General features: G+C 37.6%; 5 protein-coding genes across 7 annotated transcripts; 3 read left to right on the plus strand and 2 right to left on the minus strand.

The window, feature by feature from the left end:
* Nucleotides 1–4: 4 nt before the first annotated feature.
* On the minus strand, nucleotides 5–1,740 carry aldh7a1 (aldehyde dehydrogenase 7 family, member A1; the record flags this gene model as incomplete). Its single annotated transcript, XM_020924689.2, has 2 exons — nucleotides 1,637–1,740; nucleotides 5–1,074 (listed from the first exon to the last, which is right to left on the minus strand). A coding segment is annotated over exon 2 (1,065 nt), but the record flags the coding sequence as incomplete, so codon positions are not given.
* Nucleotides 1,719–6,394, plus strand: actl6a (actin-like 6A). The gene is given in 15 exon segments (XM_020924696.2): nucleotides 1,719–1,901; nucleotides 2,434–2,510; nucleotides 2,643–2,817; nucleotides 3,561–3,661; nucleotides 3,755–3,825; nucleotides 3,827–3,850; nucleotides 3,950–4,044; nucleotides 4,124–4,230; nucleotides 4,335–4,424; nucleotides 4,538–4,599; nucleotides 5,209–5,323; nucleotides 5,408–5,488; nucleotides 5,575–5,670; nucleotides 5,754–5,840; nucleotides 5,945–6,394. Coding segments are annotated over 15 exon segments (1,287 nt in total). The 5' UTR covers nucleotides 1,719–1,876; the 3' UTR covers nucleotides 6,026–6,394.
* A 145-nt stretch (nucleotides 6,395–6,539) lies between these two features.
* mrpl47 (mitochondrial ribosomal protein L47) lies at nucleotides 6,540–8,004 on the minus strand. 2 transcript variants are annotated; one of them, XM_055157720.1, is made up of 7 exons: nucleotides 7,831–8,004; nucleotides 7,549–7,652; nucleotides 7,409–7,469; nucleotides 7,243–7,339; nucleotides 7,030–7,160; nucleotides 6,851–6,946; nucleotides 6,540–6,779 (listed from the first exon to the last, which is right to left on the minus strand). In XM_055157720.1, the coding sequence occupies exons 1-7, from the start codon at nucleotides 7,986–7,988 to the stop codon at nucleotides 6,668–6,670; spliced, it is 759 nt and encodes a 252-aa protein (XP_055013695.1). In that variant the 5' UTR covers nucleotides 7,989–8,004; the 3' UTR covers nucleotides 6,540–6,667. The 2 variants fall into 2 exon arrangements, with proteins under 2 accessions (XP_055013695.1, XP_020780367.2); XM_020924708.2 differs by having other exon boundaries at nucleotides 7,549–7,694; nucleotides 7,831–8,002.
* Nucleotides 8,005–8,162: 158 nt separating this feature from the next.
* On the plus strand, nucleotides 8,163–9,663 carry ndufb5 (NADH:ubiquinone oxidoreductase subunit B5). The gene is made up of 6 exons (XM_020924711.2): nucleotides 8,163–8,317; nucleotides 8,567–8,649; nucleotides 8,743–8,809; nucleotides 8,889–8,950; nucleotides 9,260–9,366; nucleotides 9,455–9,663. Exons 1-6 carry the CDS (start codon nucleotides 8,200–8,202, stop codon nucleotides 9,573–9,575), a joined length of 558 nt encoding a protein of 185 aa, XP_020780370.1. The 5' UTR covers nucleotides 8,163–8,199; the 3' UTR covers nucleotides 9,576–9,663.
* Nucleotides 9,664–10,340: 677 nt separating this feature from the next.
* usp13 (ubiquitin specific peptidase 13) lies at nucleotides 10,341–24,968 on the plus strand. 2 transcript variants are annotated; one of them, XM_055157721.1, is made up of 17 exons: nucleotides 10,341–10,588; nucleotides 12,326–12,451; nucleotides 13,454–13,514; nucleotides 15,273–15,394; nucleotides 15,950–16,092; nucleotides 16,166–16,350; nucleotides 16,810–16,907; nucleotides 16,992–17,182; nucleotides 17,780–17,851; nucleotides 18,617–18,722; nucleotides 19,248–19,373; nucleotides 20,406–20,559; nucleotides 20,891–21,065; nucleotides 21,164–21,252; nucleotides 21,325–21,390; nucleotides 21,525–21,647; nucleotides 24,872–24,968. In XM_055157721.1, the coding sequence occupies exons 1-17, from the start codon at nucleotides 10,478–10,480 to the stop codon at nucleotides 24,946–24,948; spliced, it is 2,025 nt and encodes a 674-aa protein (XP_055013696.1). In that variant the 5' UTR covers nucleotides 10,341–10,477; the 3' UTR covers nucleotides 24,949–24,968. The 2 variants fall into 2 exon arrangements, with proteins under 2 accessions (XP_055013696.1, XP_055013697.1); XM_055157722.1 differs by lacking the exon at nucleotides 21,325–21,390.
* The last annotated feature ends 32 nt before the right edge of the window (nucleotides 24,969–25,000 follow it).

The raw sequence follows: 25,000 nt of genomic DNA on the forward strand, positions 1-25,000 counted from the left end.
AGGCTTTGACAATTCTTTCCACTACAGTGTCATGGAGACTTTCATGAAGCATTAACCTTCTGGTTGTGGTGCAGCGCTGGCCTGCTGTGCCTACAGAGGCGAACACAGCAGAGGGGACAACAAGATTCAGATCTGCATCCTCAAACACAATAATGGCGTTGTTCCCACCCAGCTCGAGAAGTTTGCGGCCGAATCGCTCTTGCACCATCATGGCCACGAGTTTGCCCACATGAGTGCTGCCAGTGAAGGACAACAGATCCACACGCTCATCCTTGGCCATAGCTGTGCCAATATCAGCGCCTCCACAGGTCATGGAGCAGATGGCACCTGGAAGATTGTTTTTCTCCAAAACTTCAGCAACAATCTTGGTAACTGCAACACTTGTGAGGGGTGTGGTGGGGGCTCCTTTCCAAAGGCAGACGTTGCCACAGGTCAGCGCAATGGCATTGTTCCATCCATAGACAGCGACAGGAAAGTTGAAGGCAGTGATGATGCCAACAAGACCTACTGGGTTCCACTGTTCAATTAAGGCATGTCCTGGTCTTTCTGAAGGCAGAATGGGGCCACCAATCATTCTAGACAGACCTACTGCATAATCACAGACATCTACATATTCTTGAACCTCACCCACACCTTCAACATAGATCTTGCCCATTTCCAGCGATACAAGACTGCCGAGAACATTAATTTTTTTTCTTAAAGCATCACCAATCTGCCTTACAATTTCCCCTCTTTTCGGTGCTGGAATATCTGCCCAGATCTTCCAGGCCTCTCTGGTCTTCTGAACAGTCTCTTCATACTCTGCCATTGTAGCCTGGGTGACTCTTGCGATTGGTTCATTGTTGGCAGGACAATATGATGTTACGACTTCCCCACTGCCACCCCAACTTCCATTGTACACTCCAGGGTTGTCTTCTGATAGGCCTAGCTCCTTCAGCCAGGAGTATTTCTTGTCATTTATCAGAAGTCCTGACATAGCTGCTGACTGCTTATAGTGGACAGATGCAAATTTGTTTCTGAGAAGAAGCCTGCTGTGACGGGCTATGGTCAGTGTGAGGCAGTGCTGCATGGGTGCTGGGGACAAACACAGTTAAACATTTATTTCACACAAGGAATATTACACAGTAGCAAATGAATAACCCTCCTCTGCACTGAATGCCTCTAACAGAATTGAGCTTCAAGGCAATTCAGTAACTTGCTCAACATTGTCCCTACTTTGCGCCTGCGCAATCCATGCCAAAAAGCACGAGGCTGCATAGTTGGTTCAAACCATGGATCTATTAAAATAACCTACAGCAAGGTCTGCATTAAACATTTATCAGTCAGTTGTAATAATGAAAACAACTGTTTGTGCGCTTAAGATGCGTGCGTGCACATCTGAACACTATTTGAACGAATGTACACTCTGTTTATTTTCCAACACGCTCTTGCAGTGCAAACACGCACACATTACAGCAGTTGATCGATGGCTGCGACTAGTCTTAAGTCTACTTTTCAAGGTCCTTCAGTTTAAACGTGTGTAATTTAGTTGTACTGACTTTGACAGCCAATTGCGCAATACGCATCGTCGCAAAACCACCTCGAGTCAATATTGACAGAGTTGATGGAACAAAATTAAATGCCAAGCCTCACTTACATTGATATCAAGTCCACAGGCCACGTCCACTTGGATCAGGAAAAGGAGTGGGCTCGTCACGGGTGAAGCGGAAGTGTAGCGGTGTTGCTGCTCTCTGATTGGACACCTCTCCAGACACACGGTGGCGCCTGCTTTGTCCAAATATCCATGCTAACAAGATCCTTTGTTGTGATTTGCCCGTGACTGCTATTTTGTTTCTTCAACTCTTTTAAGAAGATACTAACTTGTTAAAACAGGACGATGAGTGGTGGTGTATACGGTGGCGGTGAGTAAAATGCGTTACATTTCTCCGATGATTGCCCACGCTGTTTCTTTAGCATTAGCGGGCTAACATGGCACAGTTAGCTACAATCGTCAATAAAGATGTTCTAAATGCACATTATAGCTGTCACTTTAACTGTACTGCAATCACCGACCAGACTCTTATTCTTCATTTCCATAAAATGCCCATGTATTATGCTAAACTTTCTTCAGATATCCACCTTAAGCACTTGTTCACAATAACACCAGAATGAATGGAGGCACCGCTATTGTTGTGCCTTTAAGTATTTGTATTTTGGGAATAATTTATTTGGGAATTAATTCAAACTATACTGTAATATATAAAAAACAAAAACGCAAAAAGTGAAGCTCATATTTGATACTATTTATTTAAGTTACTTCTTTTATAACACTCCTGATAAAAGCAGTAATCAGTATCAGAGCTAGCTTCTTTTTTTTTTTTTTTTTTTTTTTTTTTGGTGTTGATATAAAGATATAAAGATAATTACATGGCCACCCCTGTCTTATTTCTGTAGATGAAGTAGGAGCTTTGGTGTTCGACATAGGTTCGTATTCTGTTCGAGCTGGCTATGCAGGAGAAGATTGTCCCAAGGTAAAGTACTTTCTCAAGTGATCTTTTTATTGGATGTCATAAAAGGAGAGCAATATTGCTACACTGTTGCAAAATTAAGTTGCATAGGTGATGTTGTTTTGATTTAATTGTTAATTTATTTTTATGACATAGGCGGATTTCCCCACTGTGATTGGGGTGACGCTGGACAGGGAAGATGGCAGCACACCGATGGAGACTGATGGTGACAAGGGGAAGCAGAGTGGCACCACTTACTACATTGACACAAACCAATTGCGGGTACCTAGAGAGAATATGGAGGTCATGTCGCCATTAAAGAATGGAATGAGTATGTATATCACTTAAAATTAAACAACCAGAAATTGTGTATAATAAAAGATTAAAATTCATCTTGATGAGTTTAAAGCTCAGTGTGTGGCTTATGCATTCATAACACTCTGAAGTAGCTGACCTATTTAATAAGTCTCCTCAGGACTGGTCTGGTTGAGGCTGCTAGGAATGCTATTTTGAGAAAAGTATTACACCATCCCTAATTGAAGTGGAGTAACACAATTGGAACACAGAGATCCTAAGAGGCAAGACCTGGAACAGAAGTGCTCCTTTCAAATTATTATTTTAAAATAGCTTATTATTGCTCTATTTTCTGACCCAACTCTGATAAAATCTGCTCATTATTTATGCATGTCAAAGGCAGACCTAGATACCCTGAACAAATTGTTTTTCATTCATAAACTAAAATTAAACATGTAAATAAAAGCAATTACACTTTTAAGTAGTAAAGTAACAATTACTATCATACTGTATTATTGCACTGTCAAAACAGGGCTAGGCTAAAATTATAATTTCCTCATATTAAACAATCAAGTAAGTCAGAACTCTGCGCCATACCTGATGCATTTACTGATGGAGGATTTATGTATATCATGATGATTAGAAATTACACACTGACAGACCTATCTGAAAAAATATCTTTTTATCCATTTCAGAACATCCTTGAATTAATGAGGGAGAAACATTGAAATCATAATAAGATAATTTTTAAAATCATTGTTTTGCCTCTTTTGTATCCAGTTGAAGACTGGGACAGCTTTCAGGCCATCCTGGATCATACTTACAAAATGCACTTCAAATCTGAACCAAGCATGCACCCAGTGCTCATGTCGGAGGCATCAGTGAGTAATGTGTTAATGTTCAATGTTTAATAGGGGCTCTTGCAGCTTTAACATTTTATGAATAATGTAATTTTGATTGTACTTTTTTCCTAGTGGAACACACGAGCCAAGAGAGAAAAATTAACAGAGCTGATGTTTGAGCATTATAACATTCCTGCCTTCTTTCTGCAAATCAGCGGTTTTGTCAGCGTATCCTTTACATAAAACATTGATAAAATGATTATTTTGACCTAGACTTTCATCATTTTATTATTTTCTATGTAATCTTTCCTATATTCAACAAAATAGCTTTGCAAATGGTCGATCAACAGGCTTAGTTTTAGACAGTGGAGCCACACACACCACAGCAATCCCAGTACATGATGGCTATGTCTTACAACAAGGTAAATGCATTAACAGCAATCAAGAAAGCGTGCATATACAATTTAAATATCAGTTAAAACATTTTGCCTTCTCTTACAGGAATTGTAAAATCACCCCTTGCTGGAGATTTTATGAGCATGCAGTGTCGAGAACTATTTCAGGAATTAAATGTTGAAATAATTCCTCCTTACATGATTTCATCCAAGGTGTGACTTGATTCATTTTCTAGATTCTGCTTTTTAGTGTTGTAATATTTACACATTGGAACTTGGAGAAAATCTGTAACCATGTGCATTTTCATTAATCATAGGAAGCTGTTCGGGAAGGTGCCCCAGCCAATTGGAAGAAGAAGGAGAAGCTACCTCAAGTCAGTCGTTCATGGCACAACTACATGTGCAATGTAAGTAGAAACCTTTCATTAGCTTTTCCACTTGGTTAGAAAAACAACCTATAGTATTGTTGTTTTATACATTACAATTGAAATTAATAATTATTCCTCTCCATTATTTGCAGTGTGTCATCCAAGACTTCCAGGCTTCTGTATTGCAAGTTTCAGATTCCCCATATGATGAGCAGTAAGCAAATTATTCATTATACTTTAAAAACTGATATAATGGATATTAAGAAAAAAAATCACAAAACAGGACAAGATTTGACCCATCCTGAATAGTTTTAAGAATGGTCTTGCTCTATATTAGAACTAATATAAAAGCACAAGGTAATAAAAAAGAAACTTAAATTATTTTAGTTGAACATGACACTTAGTTGTAAAATGTGTTATTGTGGTATAATATAGCTATTGAAACTTAACTATTTTGTTGCGTTCAGACAAATCTATACAGTATGATTATATGATGAGAAGATGTACAAGTAGGGCTGAAACAAGTTGATCATTTAATTGCAACTAATCAATCCTTTAGATAATTGTCAACTAACTAAGTACCCTAATAATTATTATCTATGAAAAGAGGTTTTATAACTCAAAACAGGAATTTCTAAATGACACAGGAATCATGTTGGGGGAAAAAATGTCCTAAAGCGGCATCACTTCAACTGTAATTGGATCAAATTTACTGAAAATCTTTCATGGGCCTTTTACAACTCAACAGCTAATCAGATGAGAGAATAATCTAGTATTAGCAAAAAATAATGCTTAGTGGCTGATTCCCTGTCTTTTCTGTTAGGGTTGCTGCCCAGATGCCAACTGTGCACTATGAGCTCCCAAATGGCTATAACTGTGACTTTGGAGCAGAGAGGCTAAAGATCCCTGAAGGGCTTTTTGACCCTTCAAATGCAAAGGTGTGTGCCAAGATTCTCATTGTTTCCTAGTTTTATCTTTATTTAATTTTTTTTACTCACATCTTAAAATCTTTAATATTTCAGGGATTGTCTGGAAATACAATGTTAGGTGTGGGTCATGTTGTAACAACCAGTGTAGGAATGTGTGATATCGACATTCGGCCGGTAAGGTTAAATACAACATTTATCTTTCTTCCACTACATTGCTTTTTGCAAGATGCAAGATTTACATGCTAAATGCTGTGTTTTAGGGTTTGTATGGCAGTGTGGTTGTGACAGGAGGTAACACTCTAATCCAAGGCTTCACAGACAGACTAAACAGAGAACTCTCCCAGAAAACTCCCCCTGTAAGTATTCTGTAATCTGTCTCATTCATCATTTACCTGTACATGACTCTGAGATTAATGTTGTCTTTTGCTGTGCTTTGCAGAGCATGAGACTGAAGCTGATAGCCAATAACACTACAGTTGAACGTCGTTTCAGTGCCTGGATTGGAGGCTCAATTTTGGCATCACTTGTAAGACATTATAGAAGCATCAGTGCTATTATATAAACTCACTGTATACTCACTCACTTGTACAAACTAACTTTATTGTGGAAATGTTCTTTTACCTGTGTTAGGGGACCTTCCAGCAGATGTGGATATCCAAGCAAGAGTACGAGGAGGGAGGAAAGCAGTGTGTGGACAGAAAATGCCCTTGATTTTTTTCCAGTTGGAACTCGCCACATAGTCATCTTGTCACCATGATTTTTTTTTTTTCTGATCCAGGTCACTGGGTAGATACATTTTTGTATGTGAACATGATTGCATCAGACAAAGACTCTAGTATAGTCTGACAATTTTAAGATTGTAGGCTGGTGGACTTTTTCCTGAATACACATTTCTCTCATTTGAACAAAAGTACACAACCAAAAGTATTCATTTCATGTTTTATGAAACTACACAATAGTTTCCCAATGGTTGTGGATGTTCACAGCCAAAGTATGCTTCCCCAGTGCTCATATACATGTATTTAATTTACTTGTTGCCATCCACATTGCATATTTTAATAAAATATAATATTTAGTAAAGGCTACACTTCTTTATTGTGTGTCATCTGAAACCTAGCAGTATTAAATTACCTGATTATATTTATAATGCAAATGCAGGAAGGTAAAAATGTTTTGCAAAATTAAATTAAATTTAAAATTAAATAATAAAAAAATAACACTGGGAAAACTTACCACAATGAAATTTTATTTGTAATTAACTTTATTTAGCATAGTTTATAAACAGCAACAACTTTCAAAAATGTAGTTTCTCAAGTTTTGTGTAGAGATGTGTTTCTTGAAAGGTTACACATTTCAGGATGCAGACACCTTCATTTGGGGAAACTTCTCTCTGAGTTTTTCACGAGTTTGTTTCTGCAATGTTTTCTTCCTAGCTCGTTCTCGCATGTGCTTCTCTATACGTAACCTGCAAGAATAGTACTTATAGGATTAGTATTTGAATTAATGGTGAACAAATACTAAAATATTCTTTCTTACCTTATATGGGGCTCAACAAAATTTGGAGTGTAGAACTGCTTTCTCTTATAACGCTTATTCATGTACCATGGTATAGCATATTCTTTGAAACGGTACCTGAAAAATAGAGCATAGACTTTCACAGTTTTAGAAGTGTGAGTAATGCATTACTTTAGGCTGCAAGCATGACATATTTCTACCAGTAGACATATCCAAATTTGTTCTTTCTCCAGTCTCCTGGTCTACCCTTCTCTTGTCCCGTTTGTAGCAGCCGCAATGCAGTCTCTCGTTCATTTACTACAGTCTCCAGTCTTATCATGGATCGTTCAACCTGCCACAAAAACAAATTGTAAAATTTTAAAGGCAATTGTGATTTGTCAAAAAATATTTCAACCTCTACATTAAATACAAACCTTTCGTATTCTCTCTGGACTTGGCATTTGAAGCCGTTGTCTTTTAGCTTCCTGCTCAAGTGTCAGCAGCATGTTCTTTTCTTTAAGGAGCACATACCTGAGACAAAATGTATATATATGCCAATTGCAAAGTTAAATGTAAAAACACCTTTTCAATGAAGCTTACCAGAGTTTGTGTAAATCTTCATTGCTCTTTGTCCTAAGCTGTTTAGCTGTCCATGGTGCACCTGTAGAAATCAGCAACACAGTAAACATAAATGCTGTCTGAAAAAACACTGTTGAGTACGTCCCAAAGTTGTACGGAACCTGATTTGACTGTAGTTTCACCCCTATTCTCCGGAAAGTCAAAGAATTCATCCAGTCCTCTCCTACTGATGGATGTGTGCAGGGCCCGACAGTGCTGAACAGAGCTGGCAGAAAGGGATAAAGGAGAAGCCAGGGAAGGTATTCCTCTAATGACAGAGTAACACAATACAATATAAAACAAAGCTAAACTGCAGACTATTATGGTAAACATTTAGCTTAATGACATGTGCAACTTCCAGACACACTGACTGAATAGATATTAAAATAAATTAAAAAGCATACCCGTGAAGACCAAGGTAGCATTTGTTAAAAGAAATCGTTGAATGCTGTGGTTTAGTCACTGAAGTTACCTTCAAGACATTTTGAAAATTTCTACATAAAGTGAAAATTCGTCCCGCAGACGAGGACGTCGCCATTTTTACTGTGAGCCCTCCCCACATTACCCAGCATGCACTACTCACACTCAATATTTAATAAAAGATTAAAAATGTTATGTCTTTTGAAAAGCTGATACACTGCAACTGAAAACAAAAAAATCCACAGAAGTAATAAAATCTCTTTTCTTTTTATCACACCTTTTTCCATCTCAGTCCCAGTCAATGATAATAGCCAATCACAGGTCTTGTTATTGGGCTGTGTTTCTCAGCAGAGATGGTGGGCATGAGTGTTCTCCGGTCTGCTGCTGCGATTGCAGCCAGACTGAGCCCTCTGAAATCTGGAAATAATGCCGCTAATTTGCTAACTCGAACAGTCGCAAGAACAGATAAAGGTGGGGTACATTTTGATTGTTGGTTTTGTATTATGTAGCATTACAAACGAGGCCGTCCCTTCATGACCTTGTAACATTCTATTAGCGTGCTAACAACACTGCTATGCTACTGTCAACAAAATCAAGTGCATCTTTATTTATGTTGATCCAGCCCAGTACCTACCCCCTTTGAAATATTTCAATACAACAAAGATATACTGATATGCGTGCATATATTATACCAATGTTAATTTAAAAATTTCTTCTCAGTGGCGGTACGTTGGGGTCATGGAAAGAAAATGTTTGTAGTCAAGCCTTCCGACTTTTATGACCGAAGATTTCTGCGCCTTTTGGTGAGAACCGAATATTTAGTTTCAATAACATGTCCTAACCACTTTATAACTACTCGGCGAATGATTTTCTAACTTTTTTTTTTTTGCTTTCAGCAATATTATGTCCTGTTGACTGGCATCCCTGTGGCTGTGTTTGTCACATGTGTGAATGTTTTTGTTGGTAAGTTTTAAGTTTTGTTATATTTTCCCTGGTCGCCACCATTTGTTATTTATGTCTTGTCTATGTTTTCTCTGTGTAGGCGAAGCAGAACTGGCTGAGATTCCTGAAGGTTATGAACCTGAACACTGGGAGTACTACAAGGTGAGGCTACATTACCATTATCCATTCTGTGATCAATGATACTCTGTGATTGTCTGTCTAAAATTGTTACTTAAAAAAAACAATACTCTGCACAGACTGCATCCCTAGAATTATTATCCCTGACCTCGTCTGTGTGTATAAGGTGATGTAGAGGTTGCTTGAGCTGTTGTTATTGTTTTGTTATGTTTGTTCTAAATATCAATTTTAAATGTCTGAGTGCCCTAAGACAGAGACTGCAGATGATGCAGTATATATCTTTTTTTTATGTTTCTGGATAGTACCTGATCTAATTATTTTGTCTCTCCACAGCACCCCATCACCAGGTGGATTGCACGGACATTGTATGACTCTCCTGTAAAAGACTATGAGAAGATGATGGCTGCAATTCAGATGGAGAAAGAAAAAGCTGATATCAGGTGAGAATTGTCCTTGAATTGGATAATGTCGTCAGAAAGTGCTTTATTTGTTCAGTCATTTTAAATGTGTGTTGTTTTTTTCTTCTAGATTGATGGAGTTAGAAGTTCGACGACAGATGAGGCAAAAGGGGGATGGCCCATGGTTCCATTTGCCAACTCCAAATAAGGATCTTATTGACAACAGCCACAAAGCCAGTCCTGACAGTTAATTACATGATGCTGGTGTGTGACCACAACATGTTCACTGTTGTATAGTTTTTCTTCTCTTGCATAATTAAAATATCTGTATGTGCTTAATTTATCATTGTATCTTTGTATTCTTGAATCAAAAACACAGATTGGTAAAGAGCAATACCTGATGCTGGAGCTCTCTCCTACTATGACACATGTGGCACAACATATTATATATTTAGTTTGGGCAGTTCCCCCCCATTTGCTTTCATTCATAGAATCAACAAGTCAAAGTGATCAAAATGGTTTGCAATATGTGTTTAGGCCACTTGATGGCGCAGCTGTGCAGTGTAGCTGGACAAAGGATTGCAATAAAAAATCAAATAATGCTGGAATTGGTTGTGTGCACAATGTGGTAACAGTTAAACGTACTAATAAGAATCACATTGGTTCATTATAATGAGTATTTTTACTGATGTAACAATCCTTGCACATATCATGGCAGCGTTAATCAGAATAATTTTGTTTTATAATTACTGAAAAATGCTATACACACGTGTGAAATTATTATTTTTTATTTCATACTAAATTTGTTACCTCAAATCACAAGCTTGAGAACGCTAGAGTCACCAAAACCTAAGTGGGCGTGTCCCGTGTGATAAAATATTCCAGAGCGCGTCATTACGGTGAGGCGAGCAATGCGCAGGTCAAATGATTTTACAGGAAAAAAAAAACAAAAGATCAAAATTAGCTTAGCATTACAGCTAGTAGCACTGCTTTCTCTCCGCCCCATCGTCATTTATTTTTATGTTTTTAGCGTCACATCCCCCTGGCTGGAGGAATGTAGAGAGACTGACTGCTTTAAAAATAGCATCCTCTCCTCTGTCAGCGCTGCTCCGGTGGCTGGCTGCACTGTGGTGGGAGAAGCAGGAATGCGAAGATGGCTACAGATCTAGGAGAGCTTCTTGTCCCGTATATGCCCACTATCAGGGTCCCCAAAACTGGAGACAGGGTTTTCAAGAGCGAGTGTGCCTTTTCCTTCGACTCTCCCGTAAGTCGCGTGTGTGTTGACTGTGGTAGCGGAGCGAGAGCGTGTTGTTTACGGGCTGTAGGGTGCGCGCGCCTGGGGTCCGCCTGCCTAACAGTCTGATCTGGCCAGGTTGAACAAAACACGTGAATACGGCTGTAGTTTGTGTCACAAAAGAGATGGTTAAACACGTCCAATAGCCAATGCATATGAACCTGAAGGTAAAATAATGTAATAAATGTAATCTCCAATACATCACTTAAAAAAAAATCCTTTATTGCTAGGATATGATGTGGGAGAGCCATATAGTTCTTTGACTGTGCATTGTGGTCCTTCTGTCATGTTGTCTATGTATAAAATTAGACTTATTATTTAGTTTTTTAATACTGATGATGAGAAAAATCCACTTGCTTAGACTGATTTAATTTGTCTCTGCATCCTAATTGACCATTATCCAACGTTGTCATGGCAACAAATTAGCTAATTAAAAAGATTTCCCCCAGGACGTTTTCTTTGGGGAAAAAGTCCTTTAAACTGTGAATCCTAAAGTTGTTCACAAATTTGTTTGATATTGTTTATCAAGGCTGCAGGGGCTGTTGGCTAACTGGTTCATACACACCTGCTCCAAGTCTTTATCAGCTCTGTCATTATTAACAGCTGCTGTTTGTGACTTTACTGTATCTTCTGTTTTTTCTAATATTTGAATGGGCCTTAACCCTTAACTCAATCAATTCAGATTTATCCTAGTCCAAAGATGCTGCTATAATGTAGGTTTAAAGTGCTCAGTAGTGTGTAATCTTGTAAATTTGTTACTTTTTCGTTATTATGTCCAGGCAGGAAAGAGGTTTTTTTATTGGGCCACCTTATTAAAATGTTTCCTAAACCAGCTGAAATTTAAAGCAAATTTCTTCACACAAACTGTTTTAAAGGTGACTCAGCTGTCTGGAGTTCATCATGCCGGCCTGAGGACTGGCTTATTTTTATCTTTGCACTGTTGAAGCTCATATGTCACTTTTGGCCACTTAAAAGTTATCACGTGGCTTCATGGAGTTTATATGACCTATATACTAAATGGGCATTTAGGTTATTTTTTTAAAAGCATTGTTGGTGTATATTGAAAGGGAAACAGTGATATCGCAGTTTCCACAAGGCACACCTCCTTTTGTTCTTAAATTTTGATTGGTGCAACACTTAAATTAGGGCCCTACTTTTTTGATTTTGTTTTTTGTATTGCCTGTCAGATTATATACAAACCTTACATCTTGAATTTTGAACTACTTGACAAGTAGGCCTATTTCTACAGCAACTCTGCCAATTTCTGCCAATTATTTAAAAAATAAATGAGCAAACCATTTGGATTTAACACTTAGGCCTAATTGATATTGTATGCTTGATTTACTACCTTCAATATTGTCTTGAACTGCATTTTTAATAACTATTAAGTAGCTTGGTATGGGAAATTATCTCTTAAGATAAAATAGCCATGAAAGCCTTGAATGATCCCCTAAGATGTTTTCCATGTTTTGAACTTGACAAACAAACAAAAAAGCTTTTTAAAAAGCAGTGTTAAAATTAAGACCAAGACCTAAATAAATTTAAACGGGGTGGTCAAAATCACGAACTGTCTATCTCTATTTACTTAAAATGTTCCTTTGTTCCATTTCTGTCTCGTCTCGATCTTGTGGAGCTCATTTTGTGAAGAATTTCACAGGTGCTGATGGTGCTTTGAGTTGATTGTTGTTGTTGTTGTTTTGAGGGCAGGAGTCTGAGGGCGGTCTCTATGTGTGCATGAACACATTCCTGGGCTTTGGACGAGAGCATGTGGAGAGGCATTATCGCAAAACAGGACAGAGTGTGTACATGCACCTCAAGAGACACGTCAAAGAAGTGAGTGCTTTCTTTACTTCCTTGAACTCCTACTTCCGTCACCCCCCTTTGTGTCAGCATGTAATTAATGAGGAGTTAATGTAAACCCCTGTAGGGCTGAGCAATTTGTGTTAAAAAAAGAGACGATCAGCAATTAAAATAATTTATTCAGCCATGTATGTTAAACATTTGTTTTTCTTTATCATGGAACTGCAGGTATTGACTATATAAGTCATGTCTGCGTTCAGCCTTTATTTGATTTGACCCATTGACTGTACGAACTTTGTTTTCTCCAAAACAAAGTGAAATTTTCACTTTGAACAAATTGAAAATTGAAATTTTGAAATAAGTGAAATTTCTGAAAGGCCCCCTCAAATTTAGCATCTTATTTTGGGGACACATTGATTGATTTTTTTTTTTTATAAGTAAAGAATTATTTTTGGTGTCTGGGAGAGATAAATAGGACACATGTATCAAAAATTCTATTCACATTAATTCAGAGAAAGTAGGAGCAGTATATGACCTAACAGTCCTATAGTGCTGCTGCTATTTCCATGACTTGATCTGCTCAGAAACAGCTGCTGACTTCTGCAGTCTCCTGTGTCCACCTCCGTTTACCCAGAGGTCCCCTCAGTCCCCTATGTGTCAGCATTCTCTTTAGTTCTCTCAGTGTCAACTTCAAGTCACTTTAAGATTAAAAAAACAGAACCTTCTCATAATTAATTGGTACAAGGAAAAATGTTATGCTATCATGTGTGTTTCAATTATCACTGACAAGTCATGTGTGTTAGAAATCAATTTACATCAACATGACTGTAAACAGTCTGCCATTGCAAACAGCATTTCATTAGCATCGTCTTATGGTAGGGATTTCCCCACCGTCTTGTAATCTGACCTGTAACCTGACAAATCATGACATTCATTTTCACATGTTTTAACCTCTTTGATTTATCAATTTATTTAAGTAGTTAAGTGTGTGATATTAATATATAAATATTCCTACTCTTCCTTTTTTATCCTTAGAAAGCCACAGGAGCTGCTGGTGGTGCCATTCCTAGAAGAAGAAATGGAAAAGTCTTTCTAGGTAGGTTAAGTGTGGTTAAGATACAGTTGAATGTTATGTGGCTACTCTTAATGTTTACTAGACAATTGTTACCCACCAGTTGTTCCAGTCTTTACCCGAAGTGCCAGATATTTCCCATGACGAGACCTCTTCACCTCTTGTGCTCTAAATTTAGCCCATTTATTTGTATGTGTGGTTGGTAACTGTTCTAAATCAAACTATGCTCTGGTGTTTGGAGCAGAGGGGGGTGCCTACTGTCAGTGGTCTGGTCTCACAGCTGCCGCCTCCTGTCAAGGGCCATGACGGGCTGACACACTTCCATTGAGCTCTGACACTGTGGGCATGCCAGGTGTCCATCTTTGAAGGCCATATTTTATATGTTAAAATCTTGATTCATTTATGTGAGAGTTGTTTAGTTTATTACAAAATACAAACATTCAGCACAGTTAAGAAAGTATATCTTGTAAATGGGACACCCCTTAAGAAGTCCTTAGTTTGTAATTGGGGCTTGTAGCTTTTGTTGATACAGATAATACATGTTACTCTAACCTACCTATCTAATCCATTTCCTTTTCTAATGTACACACAACATAATGCCTTTATAAATTGGGCTTATTAAGCATAACTAAAGAGTTTATAATTTAGAAGCCATCAGCTTTGCAAGGTTTTGGTTCATTGTATTTTCTCCAGTTTCAGTTTCCCTTGAACAAAGATGAGAAATGCTTGTGCCAAGTCTGTCTGCCTTTACATGCCACACTAAAACTAGTACATTCAATTTCATGTTTTCCATTTACATTTTATTATTATTAATTTTATATATATTTTTTACTGCATAGATATATTTTATTAAGTTGAGTTTTAGTCCCTAATAACTTAAACAACTCATATTTTAAATCTGGTATAGTTCTTTCTTAACTTATCTTTCTTATGATCTATGATATGATGGCATGTATGTTTCATTTATGTACATGTCCATAAAAGCCTCTGATCTCGAGTGCTTACATTATGTGTCACTTCAAAACAAAGGGACATAAAAACACTGTGTCAAAGATAGTACATGATGATCTGCATTTCATGAGTCATTACACAACTTTAGGCTGGGGATAGCACTAGCAGTTGCTGTGCGCCCAGGTTCATTTGTTAAACATATGGGTTTTTAAAAACTTGGAAATTTGGGCCATTGACTAACATTTATTACTTACTTACTAAACTTTTTGGGGATTGTAAAGTTTTATATGGACCACTGCAGAAAGGACATTGGAGTGAGTTAGTTTTGGATTGGGGAGTGAGTTGTGAGTTCAGTCTGCTATTTTAATAAATAAGTGTAAAAAAAAAAAAAGTGTGTGATCATATTGCCTTTTCTGTATACTTTACGACAAATAGCTGGTCAGATCATAGACTCTTTATACTTTTGAGGTCTTTTGTAAGCATAATCCATACTTCACTTTTAGCCCACTAAAATAAATTTTTTTTCAAAATTTAGAAATTTTAGTCAATGTCATGTTGCGCTACTCTTTTTATTCATTAATCATTTAAATAATTCACACTCTTAAATACAGGAATAGTGTGTAGATTAAAAAATAAATGTTGGACAACTATAACGTGCTGTTGCAATCAGTGTAAAATATATTTCTATTTCTGTCCCTAGCAATCATGTGGTCAGTATCAACACATAATGAATATATAACTAACAAATAAGGAAAGGTAATCCTCAATGACAGGTCACCGGGAAACATCAGCTGGGTTTTTCCATCTGACTGTGTGTGTTTCCTCTCCCAGATTTAGAACTAAACCGTGATTTTAACGGGGAAGACTATGAATATGAAGACGAGGCCAAACTTGTCATTTTCCCAGACCACTTCGAAATCCCTTTACCAAATATTGAGGAGTTGCCTGCTCTGGTCAGTGAGTTGGTGACGTGCGAATTGTGTGTTTATTTGCATGACAATAATACAAACGCTTTATATTTTAATGAAGAAAAAGTTTGATCTCCACTGTTTTGTATTCAGCTTCCTGCATGTTTTTGGCATGCGCTGTTTGAAACCATCTATGAAATGCTACAAACATGATATTGTATAATTTTGTATGTTGCATTTTTGTCAGCCGTTAACCATGTTTTGCTTTTATGGTTCATTCTGTAACCTTAGTGGTGAAAGGTCCTCCCTCTCTGTGGAGATGTTATGACTTTGCCTGGAATGTTCCTCATTATGGATTAAATGGATCAAGTCAAATTATAGGTCAGCTCTGTGGAGCAGTGACCCTGTTGATAGAGTGCATGTTTTCAAACTGTTTATGAGCAATGCATGAAGGAAATGTGAGACCATTTTAAGGAAAATAGTGCACACCTCACTAAAAAAGTGATATAGTGCACGTTTACCTTTTTAGTATTTTTGTATATGTCAACTCAAAATCCACCTTGAGCTAAAATCAAAGATGTCTGTGTTTTGTGTGTATAGGTAACAATTGCATGTGATGCAGTGCTCAATGCACCATCACCTTACAAGAAACAGGAGCCTGAGTCCTGGGAGGAGGATATCCAAGTGTCTAGACATGCCAGAAGTCTCAGACAGCTGGACAATGGGGTGAAAATCCCACCAAGGTAAGTTTAATTATACTGTACAGTTACAACACTTGTATTACAAAAACAGCTCATCTTATGTTTTTGCTTGTAGTGGGTGGAAATGTCAGAGGTGTGAGATGAGAGAAAACCTGTGGCTGAACCTCACAGATGGAGCCATTCTCTGTGGAAAGTGGTTCTTTGATGGCAGTGGGGGGAATGGACATGCTCTGGACCACTACAAACAGACCAATCACCCACTGGCGGTCAAACTCGACACCATTACCCCTGATGGAGCAGGTATGATCACTGTGCATTTTTAAAGATCTGTGAATAATCAGTATATCTAGGCATATCACAAAACATGTTGAAATGTGATATATTTTTTATAGAAAGTATTGCAATAAAGGGAAATATTTAAGACAATTTTAGAAGGATAGCAAACTTCTTTGAACAATAGTGTAAAGAAATATATTATCTATAATAATAAAATGGCCAAATGAAAAACACTAGAAGATAGTTTGTATAAAAAACAGTCAAATGTAAAATTGTTCTACTTTCTGCAACTCAAATTTAAAGAAAGAAAATGTAATTCACTAGCGACAATAAATATCTAGTCCAAAATAATGTGTATTTTGTTTTAACTGAATGTTAGTGTAGTTATTGTCAGTGTGGTAATTATTGTGACAAACCTAAGGATATCAAGTATTATTAATTATACCAAATAACTGTTGTTGTCCCTTGGCTACCTGTGGTTAGATGTCTATTCATTTGAAGAGGAGGAAGCTGTGCTGGATCCACACATATCAGAACATTTATCACATTTTGGGATAGACATGCTTCAAATGCAGCAAAGGGTAAGTTAATTTGATTTCAGCTTTATAATGTATCTCAAACCATAGTATAATTAGGACACTTTTTGTTCTTATTTGCTTTTACAGACAGAAAATGGGCACCACACAGACAACAATGCAAGACCACGGGTGAGTGAATGGGAGGTGATCCAGGAGTCGGGCATGAAGTTAAAGGCGGTCTATGGCCCCGGCTACACGGGCATCAAAAACCTGGGCAACAGCTGCTATATGGGCACAGTGCTACAGGTCCTCTTCAGCATCCCAGATTTCCAGAGAATGTAAGTGTTGTTTTCAACAAAATGCAGTAGTCTGTGTTGGGACGTTACTGAATACTTGTACTGTACTGAAAATATATATTCAGACTACTCATTTTGAGTAATTATTCTAGTACAGTTACTTTTTAGTATTCAGAATACAGTTGATATTCTAAAATCAAAATAATACATGGAGTTACTTAATCACACAATTTAGGCTTCAAACTGTACAGAATTAGTGAGAAAAATATGTAACATGAGCTTTGTGTTGCATTTTTTGTATGACAAGCACTCTATAAATGAAGTTTGATTGATTGATTGAACATCTTTACACTATAATTTAAATGTTTGCCCTAAAGTATTCAGAATACAGTACTCTGATTTGCCCATATATCAGAATACATTAAAAAGTACATTTTAATGCGTATTAAAATATATATAGGTATTCAGTATTTTGTAAGTAAATACATTTTCAAAGTAGCCTTCCCATCACTGACAGTAGTTAATAACACTACTACCTAACTGACAAAGGATTAAGATGGCTTGTTTATGTTAATCTGGCCTTGTGTGGCAGCTTCAGTGCGGTTCCTCTTTGACCATGGCTTGTATTTTGATCTTTAGGTATGTGGGAAATCTTCAGAGGATATTTGACTATTCACCTCTTGACCCCACACAGGACTTTGCCACACAAATGTAAGTGATTCCAGTGTTACATAAGGCTGTGTTGTAATCCACTTTTAGTTTTAAAACATGTTTCATGATTTTATGACTGGCAATAGAAAATGACAGGTAAAACTAAAAAAAAACAAAATTATTTAATAATATTAACACATTTTTTGCCACATTTTTGTGCAAAGGTCACTTTCCAATCACACTTTCTTCACATTGCATCAAAAGGGTGTCAATAATGTACACAGAGAGGGGCATCTTTTATTAAAGGGCACATATTACGCTAGGTTATGATCTATGTTATAATGTTGTTTCCCCATCAAAACATACCTGGAGTTGTGTTTTGTTTCATTCACACGTTTACCAGACAAACCCTTCATATTTAGGCTGAGTTCTTCTTTCACATGGAAAACACTCAACACTTGTGATTTCATGTGGAAATACAGGAAGTGCTTGATTGTGTTTTTAAACTCCATACCTTCATTAGAACCATTAGAATCATTTGAATCATTTCAGCCTTGGAGTTGCTGATCTCTACTGAACTAAAGGTAAAAGGAACTTGAAAATTACCAGTTCATGACATGACAAGATGGAATAGCTTTTGAGCTTTGGAGGTGTAGACAGACTAATTGTGAAGGGTTATGCAAACATGTATGAATGAAACAAAACAAAACTCTGGGTATGTGTTTGATGAAGTAACAATATTGTAACATGACTAAAAGTAATATAGATACCTTTAGACAGTGATAAAAACAACTCATTTAACATATGAACATTTCTGCTTGGCAGGGCTAAGTTGGGACACGGGCTTCTCTCAGGCCAGTACTCCAAACCACCAGTGAAATCTGAGCTCATTGAACAGGTGATGAAAGAAGAATACAAGGTATTAAACTGGGTATGTCCTGCTTCTGAATGCGGTCATAACCAAACAATATGTTTGGTGGGAGTTTTGTTTAGAGCTTGAGCTTTAAGCACTTTTATAAATGCTTTTTAAATAGAATAAAGCTTCAGAGGAGGATGGACTGATTTGCTTTTTGTCTTCTAATGAAAATTAACTAATAACTTTGCAGTCTCATTAAAGTCTCACAAGGGTAATTAATAGAGTAGAGCCGTGAGCCTGCTCTTCCCTGTTGTCTGATAATGAGATACATATTGACAGCTGCTGTTGAGTGGATTGGCATGCAATGTTCTGGGAAATAACTGTATCCCAATTACAAATCCTAATTTAAACAAGACATCCTCCTCTTATGTTATTTGTATGAAGTTTGGGAATTACCTGTAGTTTATTCACATGAGCGTACATAGTCACCTATCCGCTTGTGCATGGAGTTTCTGTAAATTGTGTTTTTTACTGCGTGCATGTTTTACTCTAATTTTCATATAAAGACAGCACTTTTGATCATTATTATTTTATTAACAGTTGCAACAGAAAGGCATCTCCCCTCGGATGCTCAAATCCTTGGTCAGCAGAGGTCATCCAGAGTTCTTGTCCAACAGACAACAAGATGCACATGAGTTCTTTTTGCACCTCGTCAATTTTGTGGAGGTCAGTGAAGCTGTTTATAGTTAATACAATGTAATCTCTTACTTAAAATAATTGGCCACTACTACACTGAATACATAATCATTTTCTGTACATTCAAATACTCACATAGACTAAGACAGACCCCAATAAAGATAATTGTACATTATGAAATATGTGCATTCTGTGTTTTTGGCATATCTTGTATTTCATTCAGTCCAAATAATTTTAACTATTTACAAACATAAGCATGTGTTCTCTTTGCTATTACTATTTTATTAATTATCTTTTAGTAATATCAATGAACAGCAAATTGATAACCAAAATAACTGTTGCTGCCCTATAAAACATATCTTATATATCACGTGAAAATTTTCCGTATTGTGGTTAATATTTCCTTTTGCTGTCTTTATTTTATTTTGAAATTTAATTGTATTGTTCATAGTCCAATGTAACATTTTCCCAGGTATATTCAATCTGTATTGAATTCAGCTTGGTCTGGCACATGGGTGCAAGAAGTTCTCCCTGCACTGTCCAGTCTATGCTATCTTTTTAGGTATTTTTAGCTCAGTGCTATCTATTACACTGGAAGGCCAGATAATGCTTCCTATTCTGCTTCAGCCACAGCAGACATGTCCTTACCCCAGCTGCCACTAGAAATTGTGATCAAATCTTTACATTTTCCCTGTACTCACTCACACAACCTTATTCACTGTGGTAAAACTAAATCTTTAATGGTTCCCCCTTCCTTCAGGTTACCCGCCCCTCTCTGCAGCTGTCCTAAACATATTTAGTAAGGCGGTCAAAGAGTGAACATGTCTGAACCCAGACGCATCAGCAACGTTTTCCTCTCTGTGTCAGCATGGATACTTTTATCACTTGTGTATTTGTGTCACTGCTTAGAATAGAAAGTTGGGTAGCTGGAGGGTGCGGGCCTAAACATATATATTGTAATATAATAACTTCTCTGATAGAAACAGGACATTATTTGGTTATTTATTCTTTATTCTGTATAAAGTCTGAAAGTCTGAATCCTTCTTATCTATCATTTTGCAGAGAAATAGTGGTGGCTCAGAGAATCCCAGTGACGTGTTTCGGTTCTTGGTGGAGGACCGGGTTCAGTGTTGCCAAACACGGCGCGTGCGTTACACTCAGAGGGTCGATTACTGCATCCAGCTGCCCGCCCCTATCGAAGCTGCCTCAAACCGAGGTAAGTGCGCCCACATGAGGCTGAGAGCAACAACTGCCCCATGCAAGGGCTGCCTTGCCGTCAGGAGCAGGGCTGTCCTGCCAACAGGAGCAGGGCTCAGGGGATGCCTCAGGGAGTACCAGCAGGGTCCCTAAATCTGCAGGCATCAGACTGAGAACTATAAAGAACAAACTCACACTGTTCTAGGATTTGTTGTGTTTGACATTCAACGTACTGAGGTCCAAGCTGCAGCATTCATACAATGTGCCATAATGTGTTAACTAACAAGAAAGTTGTTAAAAGCTATGTTTTAGAACTTATATTATTTAATATCTTTAATTTACACTTTCAGAGGAACTACTAGCATATGAAGCCAAGCGAAAAGAGGCAGAGGAAAATATGCGCCCTCCTCCTGAACCGGTGCGAGCACGCATCCCCTTCACAGCCTGTCTGCAGGCCTTCACAGAACCAGAGAATGTCCCAGACTTCTGGAGCTCAGCACTACAGGCCAAATCAGCTGGTGTCAAGTAGGACAAGTTTACATTAATTTATTCATTTTGTTCTCTGTTAGCTAGAAATTACTCAGTTAATGCTATGTATTTGTTTCTTTCTGATTTTTTTGCAGGACCTCTCGGTTTGCTTCTTTTCCAGAATATTTGGTTTTACAAATTAAGAAATTCACATTTGGTGTTGACTGGGTACCAAAGAAACTAGGTATAGTAACCACATTGTAACCTAAATGCATGATAGAGAACCACATGAAATAACAAGCATGTTTTCCTGTAGTATCAGAAATGTCCATACGAGGGCAACATTCACCCACAGCTTACATGCATGCTGACAGCCATTATTGTAAGGTGCTTTTTGTTATGAGTGAGTTATGCGTTTCTTGCAAGGTCCTTTTAAAATTAATTGAAATCTAACTACTGTAAAAGCATCTGAATTTGATGAAATATAGTTAATCAGTATGTTGTTATTGCACACAGATTTGGCTATAGATGTTCCTGATTTCCTGGACTTGAGTCGGTTGCGGGCCACTGGACTCCAGGCCGGAGAGGAGGAGCTTCCTGACCTCATGCCTCCTATTGTTCTACCTGAAGATACTAGAGGTACATTTGATTTCTGATGCTTATTAAATCAAACAACATCATTAACCACAGGCTAATTTGTTTGTCCAACTAAAAGTAAATTGGGCTGTATTCCCTAGTCTCATGCATGACTCACCTACAGTAGCCCACAGGGATGTTTGCATTCATGCACGAAAAAAGAAAAAAAATGTATTTGTCACCACTGCAGGGATTTTTGGACCTTCATATTTAGGAGCACAGAGCTGTAATTAAATTTAAAGGTCAATGGTTTCCTCAAGCACCAGACATGGTTATAGATCTTGCATTTCAATTGACAATTTGGAAAATTGCGTCACAGTATAAGCAGAGGCATGCTTCATTTTAAATTGCTTTGTCTGAAGCTAGTTCTTGGTGATAGAGTTGTGTGTTTCTAAAGCAGTTTTCATCTGCAGGTGTAGCATTTTGTGAGAGTTAAATGGTCCGTGAAATTGTCTCTAATATGATATTGGGCTCAAATCTGCTTCACTTCCTTCTTGGGGCCATATTGAATAGGATCTCCGGGGAAAGACGGGCCTAAACAATTACTGGGTATATGTTGTTCACAGTGGGGTCGAGCTTAGTACAGTATACTGTACATAACAGGCAATTAGGCTTGATTAGTGAGGTTTAGTTTATGGCTGTAAACATATGTTAACTTCAATTGAGCCCTATGGGAAAAGTTTTACTGGAGATACAGAAGGCAGCAAATATATATAGCAAGGTATATGACGATATGTATTAAAGGGAAAAAAAAAACAAATCAAAGGGTGGCTATTTTATTTTAAGGATTTTAATATAAAATATAAACAAATATATTTAGAACAGTTATTTAACTTTTTTTCTTGGCTGCCTAATTTCATACATCTTCCTTTATATATTTGTATAAAATAGTAAAAATAAAGATAAATAATGATGATGTTCCCAAACTTTTAACTGGTAGTGTAATGCAAAGATCAAAAATGAAAAAATGAAAACCAGTTAATCAGGCCTTACTAGTTGAAAATGTTCACCACTTATTTAACCACAGCAATGATATTAGAATCCAGTGTTGTGCATGAACGAGTTCAAAAGAACGCGTTCATTGAACACGTTCATTTTTCAGTGAACTTTGAACTGAACGCAACACTTTTGTAAATCAAGAACTTGAACGTGAATTTGTTCAAATTATGTGTGATGAACGACGTACGTCACTGTTGGGGTTTAGTTAAACGTCGGAATTTGTTTTCACCTGACGAGTGACGATCTGCTCGCACTTCACCTCGCGAAACCACAGCCGCGTGTCAACGCGAAGGCGACTCCACCGGCAGCTTTAGCGGAACGTACGGGCTCTTGTGTCTCTCAATGAGAAAGTCAATCAAACTTGACTGGGCGCGTTTAGCTGCTTGTATTTACCTTCTGTACAGGCTGACCACGGCAAACGCAAGGATTTCAAAAGTAAATTTCAAAGCACTAATTAACAGTCTGTGTGGATCTGGGCTCTTTCACATGATACACAACTGCCCAGGGAGCACAATGTGCTGATGGTAAATACACAAATACAACAACAGATACATGCTCGCTGTGCATTTTGACGGGGATACGCGCCTACGCTCGTGTAGAGCGTCAAAAAATAGAATGGATCCTATTTTCTGAAATCTACACGTATTATTTTACTTGGTACATATGTCAGTAACGCGCGTCACAATGCTTTTTTAACCTGGATTGAAATGGTGGGTTTTTCGTTTTTCTTCATACAAATTTGCTAAAATCACCGCGATATCAGCAGCGGTGAAACGCCGGAGGTTCGCCCGCGTAGACCGTGAAAGGACCGACGCAGAAGTCCGCGCTCCACCGAGCTAAACGCAGCTGACGCCCGATCGCACTCGGGGTTCTCTCAGGGGCGGTCCTAGATTCCAAGTTCTAGTCCAGGATTAGTTCTGGTTTAGACCTGGTTTAGTCCTGGTTCAGTCCTGGTTCAATCCTGGTTTAGACCTGGTTCAATTCTGGTTCAGTCCTGGTTTAGACCTGGTTCAATTCTGGTTCAGTCCTGGTTTAGTCTTGGTTTATTCCTGGTTCAGTCCTGGTTCAGTCCTGGTTCAGTTCTGGTTTAGTCCTGGTTTAGACCTGGTTTAGACCTGGTTTAGTCCTGGTTTAGACCTGGTTCAGCTCTGGTTTAGTCCTGGTTTGGACCTGGTTCAGTTCTGGTTTAGTCCTGGTTTAGACCTGGTTTAGACCTGGTTTAGTCCTGGTTCAGTCCATATACGGCGCAAAAGTTCAGCATCTTAACAGTTCTTTTGGTGAGAGTAAATTAAAAGTGCTGCAATAGTCGTGTAATGTTTTACATTTTAAATACAGTAATATTGTAATGAAACAAATGACTTTTAAATGACAGTAACAAGGTCATAAATAACACATTACAGTTTTAAAGTCACTTGTCCAACAGTGTATCTTGTAAAGTTGTTGTTGTAAAGTTGTTGTAAACTAGAAGTCAGTTTGAAAAATAAAAGCAGCCTTTCATTTACAGATCTCATCTAAATATAAAATGAACTGAACTTTGAACTAGTTCAAAATTAAAATTGTGAACTATGAACGTGAACTATTCACTTTGAACAAGTGTGAACTGAACTTTGAACTAGTTCATGAAAAGTGTGAACTTGCACAACACTGTTAGAATCACAACAACAAGAGGACATATTTTATTCACATACAATAGGTCATTGCCGGTGATTACAAATGGAGCTGTCAATCAGAAAAAAAAAACTATACAGTTTAGCTTCCAAAGTATATAAAGATAACATTAAACAATGAATAATATACAACAGTGGGTAAACATGCTCAATTTAACCTTGCCAGTCCTAAAACAGTAAAACCAATAAAGTCAAATAAAAGCAAACCCATAAAATAGCCATAAATAAATAAAATCAATAAAATAATATTTTTTTAAATTAGCGTATGTTACAACTCTTGCCTTACTCAATTGATAAAGCATCCTAAAACTGTTAAAACTTTTCAGACCATGATGAGTTGTTCAGTTGTCAGGGTTAAGTAAGTTTCTGGGTGACAAGTTTCCAAAATCAGGCTTGTCACAGTGTAAACAGAAGTGCAGTTGTGATTGCTGATGTGTGAAACGGTGAGGACCACTTGTCTCGCCGCGGGGTGGTGACGAGGCACAAGCAATTTGTTTTCCTCAGCACTCACCTGTAAAAGAAAGTCTTCTAAGAGTAATGATCATTTTTCTTCTATTTCAGATAACTCCATGAGCTCCGTAGACTGTAAGTACTTTTTTAAGTTATGTAGTGTGTTTAAATATGTTGTTTGTGCATAAATTACATATTTTTAGCGCAGGGGAGAGGTGATTAATGCTACAGACGACTGAG

Source organism: Boleophthalmus pectinirostris, unplaced genomic scaffold (assembly GCF_026225935.1).
Source record: "Boleophthalmus pectinirostris isolate CB_2022bp ecotype Guang Dong unplaced genomic scaffold, ASM2622593v1 HiC_scaffold_218, whole genome shotgun sequence".
Classification (NCBI taxonomy): Eukaryota; Metazoa; Chordata; class Actinopteri; order Gobiiformes; family Gobiidae; genus Boleophthalmus; species Boleophthalmus pectinirostris.